General features: G+C 37.2%; 1 protein-coding gene across 1 annotated transcript; it reads right to left on the bottom strand.

The window, feature by feature from the left end:
* Window positions 1–3,017: 3,017 nt before the first annotated feature.
* LOC137401789 (homeobox protein Hox-B4a-like) lies at window positions 3,018–6,315 on the bottom strand. The gene is made up of 3 exons (XM_068088569.1): window positions 6,134–6,315; window positions 5,401–5,657; window positions 3,018–4,183 (listed from the first exon to the last, which is right to left on the bottom strand). The coding sequence occupies exons 1-3, from the start codon at window positions 6,292–6,294 to the stop codon at window positions 3,897–3,899; spliced, it is 705 nt and encodes a 234-aa protein (XP_067944670.1). The 5' UTR covers window positions 6,295–6,315; the 3' UTR covers window positions 3,018–3,896.
* Between the last annotated feature and the right edge of the window lie 960 nt (window positions 6,316–7,275).

The raw sequence follows: 7,275 nt of genomic DNA, 5'->3' as shown, positions 1-7,275 counted from the left end.
CAAGCTTGACAACTTTCACAGGGTGTAACATATTTGTTATCTGGGTTTGACCACTCAATTGCTAAAACAGTAATAATAGAAAGAAGGGCATGTCTTTGACCAATCAAACATAAACATATAATGTTATTATATTATGAGGAGGCACTAATTGATGTCTGCCCAGTTGAGAAAGAGTGAGCGAGAGTGAGAGAGAAAGAGAGAGATAGAGAGAGAGAGAGATATATATAGAGAGAGAGATAGAGAGAGAGAGAAAGAGAGAGAGAGAAAGAGATAGAAAGAGATGGATATATATATATATATATATATATATATATATATATATATATATATATATATATATATATATAAAGAGAGAGGGAGGGAGGGATATAGAGAGTTGATGAGCACCTTGAAAGGAAGAATATTATGTACATGGTGCGGCAGGGCAACACAATAGAATTTAATAAAGAAAGCTGAATATGATTATTCTCACAATAGCAAGGAGAAACTTGGAAATGCCCGGGTGAGCAGAGATTTTATCTTGAAAGACTATAGAAAGTTGTCATTATTGGCTCCATTACCTTCTGTCATATATCTCACCGCACCTCATTTCTCTCTCTCCACACTCACTGCCTCTCAGAAATCTTTCATCTTTTGGCTCAACCATACAGCTGATGTCATTTTTAGAGGCTTTTTTCAATTCATAATAAACTTTGGATATTTGCAATAAAATAACTTTTAACTTTTGCGAAGGTTTTAACTTACATCTTCCAAAACTTTCTCCGAAATCTACAGCATCTATTTCTCATCCTGATTTAACTGATAATAAAACTTTTTAAATAAATTATTTTTTGTGTTTTAATATGTAGCTTTTTATTTTTTTCACTGCCAATAATAATGCTGTGCAAACTTTCAAACCTGAAGCTGATGTCATTCACAATTTTGGCTACTTGACTAATGATGAAAATGTGCATCTTGAAGTGTCTCGCAGGTGTCTGTCTTCTGTCTACTGTCTTCAGCAGTAATTGAAATAAAAGTTAACATAATTTGCTGTAATCTTATTAATTGAACCGTTGAACCGACATTTTCAGGTACAGAGATTCTCTGACCTGATTCTCTGATCATGAGAACTTACTTTTTCTTAAATTTTAATTTTGTTATTATTATATTATTATGCTTTTATTAATAATTTTGAGATTGTTAATTTGAGGTGAAGCCACGCAGAAAGATAAGTTATTGTGACAACAGCTATTACAATTTAAACTTGTCTGAATTGTAACAAAATTAATGATTATTAGTTTCTAATAACTGGCAAAAATTAAATATTCAAGCTGCATTATGATAACATCTTTGTTTTAGAGACGACCCACAATACAACATATTTACAGAAATGAAACTGCAATTTCTCTAAAATTATTGATAACTTTTGGTATATGAGAAGCAAGGCGGCAATCGGGAATTCAAAGACTTTGGCATGGTTAATAGTTTGACTGACATTACAATTTTGATAAACTGTTAATATTTTTATTTGTATTTTTGCTAAACTCGCAAAAATTTATGATACTTATGAAAACATATTTTTGCATACCCTGAGCTTATCACTGATTAATAAAACCTATATTTGAGCTAATCAGCCTTTAAGATGTCATATCCTATTATACATGTAGTAAAATGAGGATTTACAATCAAGAGCTCTATAGTTATGCTGTGATTGTCTTTTCTTGTTACTGTATGCAACTAGTGTCTTTTTGTTATTGCTTGCTGTAATTGTCTTCTCTTGTTATTGCACTCTTAAAAAAATAGTGGCTCTTTCAAGTGACTAGCAGACTTTTGTGTTAAAAATTTGCCTTAGTTACGCCTTTTTTTACCTCCATGATGCTAGTCAAAATCAATGTTTCTCACTCTCTTCACGTATTGGAGTTGTTATCTCTTTCTTTACTTTGATATTTTTTTAACTTATATAATTTTGATTTGTTTTTAAGCACTGACAAGTTGATGTCTAACTAAGAGGTGAGTTAGTATAATTTGTGCATAAAATAGCTTTTTGAGAGAACAAAAAACTCACGTTATCATGCTATGTAAAGCTTGTCCGTTTTCGTCACCGTAATCTATACCGTAGACTATTTTACCAACTTGTGTAAAGGCTTTGATACATTCATGGTTTAAGGAAGAGCAGATAAATCTTTTGCAAGAGATAAAAAGCTAGTAAGAAAGAGCGTGACATAGCTGGATCAAGTCTTTATTGGCAGACTGTACCAGTCAGTCACACATGGCTTGTCTTTCGTTTGGTACTCTCTGTTTGGAGGAATGGTTGCTGAATGCTAAGTTATTTATTTCAACCATTGCCATGGCAACAGCCACGTATAATGACACCCTTCATAGCTGAATCTACGTCAAACCAGCTCATAGCTTGGGAAGAATGTCATCAGAAGAGCTTTCCTATTCCACAGTGAGCACCATGCCTACTACGCTCATAACGCTATGGCCAATGCCTTTTCCGTTTATGTCTACAGAAACTGCCTGTGATCTGAGTAGGTTGGTTATGACACAAGAAAAGAGCCTTTGCTGACTTCTTATTAATTATCCCTCCTTTGCATGCAGGTCATTAGTTGTGTAATGGCCTGAGCTCAAGCTATGATTGACGGTTTTTTTAATTGATGCTATTTTCTGAAGTTACTCGTTGCATATCATGTCTTTCCCTTTCGCATTTATCAAAATTATACACACATTTGTTATGACACAGCAGGTCCATTTGTCTTCATTAGTATGCTGGGTAGAATATCTGAATGGTTAATGGAGCTAAGCTACTTGAATAGCATATAGAGGTGTACGATGTAGCAGGTGCTACTATCTACCATTCCGAATATTTGTTTAAAATATTTGTTTAAAATATTGTTTTAGAATATGGAAAATGTTAATTGGGAAGATTGGATCATCACACCCGGTCATTCAACAGTAATCCATGAAAACTGAATACAGAGACCATAAGATTGGATAACTGCCTTCAACAAGGAACAGTATAAACTCAGCCTGAAATCTTAGAGAATGTCAATCAAATATTTTTCAATTCAACAAAAATGCCAAATGCAATAATAGTGCCAACTGCAATAATAATACCAACTGCAAAAAGAGTGCCAAATGCAATAATAGTGCCAACTGCAATAATAGTACCAACTGCAAAAAAAGTACCAAATGCAATAATAGTGCCAACTGCAATAATAGTACCAACTGCAAAAAGAGTGCCAAATGCAATAATAGTGCCAGCTGCAACGATAATAGTGCCAAATGCAATAAAAGTGCCAAGTGCAATAAGTGTAGAACTTCACAGTATTAGTACTGCATTGCAATAAAAATAATGAGATGCGATACAATAAAGTAGTGCAAAAATGTAGTGTGATGCAATGGAATGGAGTAGTGCAATACAATGTAGTGCGATAAAATGGAGGTAGTCTATATATAGCTACTAACTATAAAACATAAGATCTGAGATGACTCATCTACAGTACATCATGTCGAGTTAAGATGCTGAACCACGATTCACACAAAAGCGTTTCCTCCTTGACCTGATGTACTACAGTATTATTCTATATATACGATAACTATTTACGTTAAATGAGTAGTTTTATTTTTAATAGAATATATATATGATTATGTGCTATTTACACAGATATGTATGTACCTGTACAACAAATTTCCCATGCTATCAAATACCATGAGATAAAAGCAGAAATATCTTTTTTCAAGATTACCGTTTGGAATTTCGATGCCTGGTTTGAAGTGATCAGCTTTCAATCAGTCACATGATTGGCTGAGTTGTCAGTGTTCAACTTGTTACCATGAGATCCATTGTATTGTGCAACTGGTAGCCTCAATGCACTGAGTACATCTATTCAACTAGAGCTACCCGGGGTCCCTCACTAGTCCTCTCCGTCGAGGCTCTTGTCTGAAGGAGACTCCTGAGATTTGACCTCCGGGATCCTTCCTTTCGTATTTGGCAATCGATGCTCTTTCTTCCATTTCATTCGTCGATTTTGAAACCAGATTTTTATTTGTCTTTCTGATAGATCTAGAGTGTGAGCAATTTCTATACGTCGTCGACGCGTTAAATATCTGTTGTAATGAAACTCTTTTTCTAGTTCCAAAATTTGATGTCTCGTGTAAGCTGTTCGAGCGCGTTTAGGGTCAAGGCCATCAACACTGTTCGCTGCAAAAAATCAAAGCAAGCACGCTTGGTTAACACACCACTAAATAATCAGATGGCTTCCCTCTGCTTGCTCACTGTTCAATCGGAGTGCAAATTTAACTGTACTAAACATGGTCGTACTAAACATGGTCATACTAAACATGGTCGTACTAAACATGGTCGTACTGAACATGGTCGTCGGTACTGTAAAAGCCCGCTAGCTACAAGTTATAAATGATTGCTCAGCGAGCATAAACAGAGTAGAACCATCATACAGAAATGCGAGGTAAAAAATACAAAATTATGTAGCCGAGTGACACTAAATACTTGAGTGACATGCTTTGCTACGCAGTAATACATGTTTGCGAGTTGGTTATGAATGCTGGTAACTGAAACATGTGATGTGTCAAACCCACCACAGGGGTCCCACCTCTGGCTATCATTACGGCCTTATGCAATACACATGATCATCTCTAGCGGGTCTATTTGTTGCGATGCTCTTTGCTAGAAGAAGTACAAATAGCTTATTTAAATGCAGCCTGTGATACTATGTATCTGTGATATGTTGTATCACAGACCCAATCAAATACATTGCCCATTTATTACAAATCACAGGCCCATTTAACTTCAGTATCACATGATATATAGTATCTGTGATACTATATATCACTGTTTCCATTGTGGGGTTGGTGCGTATTTGGAGTTGTGCACACATTGAGTTACAGCGTAATAAGCTTTTCAATGGACATTTCGCATGCTGCAGATTAACACGGGTTTTGTTAAAAAAGAACAGAATTCTACAACAAAGATCGTGGCGGTGGATTTATGTCTCACTTGAAATGGCAAAATTCTCAGAAATTCATAAATTGAAATAAAAACGATTGAAGTGTGGAAAATGTTTAAAATGGAATAGCTTGCGTGGCAATTTCTAGCACCTCATTCGCAAGTGCGGTTTTCATCTTTTGCAAGCATGAAACATATAAACAAAATTTATGAGTAATAAAACTCACTTGACTAGCGGATTTTTGTCATTTCCATCTCACGAATGACACAGACTTGTGGATTACCTGAGTCATGGAAACGTAGTGTATTTGTTTTGGGTTTAAACAGATATATTCGAGGTAACTAAACCCAACCACTACCTTGTTCTACCTAGTTTCGTCATAACAGGAGCTGAGCATTACGCTCTCTCAAATGCCCCAATACCCTCCTAGAGTCAACTCACTGACCATACTTACAACTCATATGCAGTTTTTTCATCCACGGGTATATCTGTACAGACGCTACGTGTGGCTCTTGCTCGCCGGAGGGAGACGTAGTTACCGGTTGCTCAACAGGAGCAGTGCTAGTGGCATCAGAGGGTACTGCAGGGCTGTAAGGCATGGCTGTTGACATTGGGGTAGTCATGGCAGTAGTGGGCATGCTGTAGTCCATTCGTAGACCATGTATAGGATAATTGGCAGTAATACTGCCAGCATCTCTCTGGGTGTCATACCTAAAAAAGGAGTTACTTTACCCTATATATGTATTGCTAAAAAATGCGTGCTGAGACCAGTCATCAAGTGCTGCTTGCTTCACTTTTATTAATTGCTGACAGAATCATAGTTGGAGAATTAGTAGTGACTCATCCTTAACTGACAAGGAGTCATAACTCCCAATAACTGGATTACTAGAACTTAATGGAGGTAATCCCCTATACTGCATTTTTGATTTCAAACTTTTGGGATTTCAATTATGCACACTGTTACACAGAAAACCCTTTTGCTGGGTATGGTCAAACACCCCATTAACCTCTCTTTTGCTGAAGAACTGTAGAAAAAAGGCTTCTATATAGTGATACTGGAACATTCTGAGGTATATTACACAGCATGCAGTGTTCCAGCTTGCTAGGTACCCATGGCTCGAACAACCATAGATTATAATGTAGCGTTAATTACGCATGACTAATGTGTTTCGCAGAGCTCAGCATACCTGGCCTCTGCATCTCCACCTGCCCCGAGATAGCTGCTGTCAAACGCCTGATGCTGTCGGTAGAACTCTTCAGCTGCCGTGGTTTCTCCATTAGTATAGTTACTATAGTCTATAACGCCATCACCGGGAGTATAGCACTGGCCTACCACAAAGGCACTCATCTCTCTCTTCTAGCCGTTACCAGTAAGCGAGCCCAAATGATTTGCCTCATTGATCAAGCAGGCTACTAGCTCCAAAGCCTAGTATGCCTGTTGGTCTAGCAGTGCTAACAGGAAAATCCCCTGACTTTCTGAATCTGGCACATCATACCTCGGTTGCCTAGGTGATGTGTCACTAATGCCAGAAGAAGGCTGCTCAGCACAAACCATCGACATTTATGCGGATCTATCTGTTTCATCCACCTTAATCATGCTTAGCTCGGGTCTAGAAAACTGGAAGCACATCGGTTATCCTATTGTTCTGTGAGAGCCTCTTGCCGGAGTTGACCGGTTGTTTGCAGTGCGAATCCATTGCGCCAGTGCTATACGTGATTATTAGACCAATTGGTTAGTGAATCTCAGCAGCATTCGTGACAGCGGCAGAAAAGATAAAAAGGTTTTGCTGAAAATTGCTAACAAATTACATTCTCTCTAATAAGAAGGGTTATAGGTAATAGAGACACCTATGGGACAAAAAGTGACTGTTTTTAATCTGAAAGGGTATAAAAAACATATTTTCTTTCTTTCCCGCTTCAGCTACGCCTGCTCTTTTTTACAGAATGAATTAATTATAAGTGTGTAAGCTGGACACTGACACTAACATAAAATCTGCCAGCTGGCCAATAAATGAGGATTTCTTCGAGGGTACTTTTCACCTCAGCTCTGCCCTCAAGGGGTGAGATTGCAGTAATCCAGGAAAGTCTTGGATTACTTGAGAATATTAGACATTTTATTATTGCCACATCATCTCATGACAGATGTCCTGTTCAACTTTAATTTTCGACTGTAAATGCTACTACCATCAGCCGTACTTGAGAGGGGTATTAAGAACGTTAGGCTATTACTCCTCAAGTGTACCTTAAGTAACAAAAACTATTTGGCATGCGCCAAATGTAGTTTTTTCTAGCAACAAGATTAAATGAGAAACAAAAAATGAAGCGCTAA

The sequence above is a fragment of the Watersipora subatra genome, chromosome 1, assembly GCF_963576615.1.
Source record: "Watersipora subatra chromosome 1, tzWatSuba1.1, whole genome shotgun sequence".
Taxonomy (NCBI): Eukaryota; Metazoa; Bryozoa; class Gymnolaemata; order Cheilostomatida; family Watersiporidae; genus Watersipora; species Watersipora subatra.
Note: the sequence above shows the minus strand (reverse complement) of the source record. Positions and strands in the feature narration are given on the sequence as shown.

Excerpts from the sequence above, each read along its gene's own strand:
- LOC137401789 (XM_068088569.1), bottom strand. The coding sequence starts at position 6,294 with ATGAGTGCCTTTGTGGTAGGCCAGTGCTATACTCCCGGTGATGGCGTT. Across the intron at positions 5,658-6,133 it reads GGTGGAGATGCAGAGGCCAG|GTATGACACCCAGAGAGATG; the intron begins GTATGCTGAGCT and ends CTCCTTTTTTAG. Across the intron at positions 4,184-5,400 it reads GAAAAAACTGCATATGAGTT|CGAACAGTGTTGATGGCCTT; the intron begins GTAAGTATGGTC and ends GATTTTTTGCAG.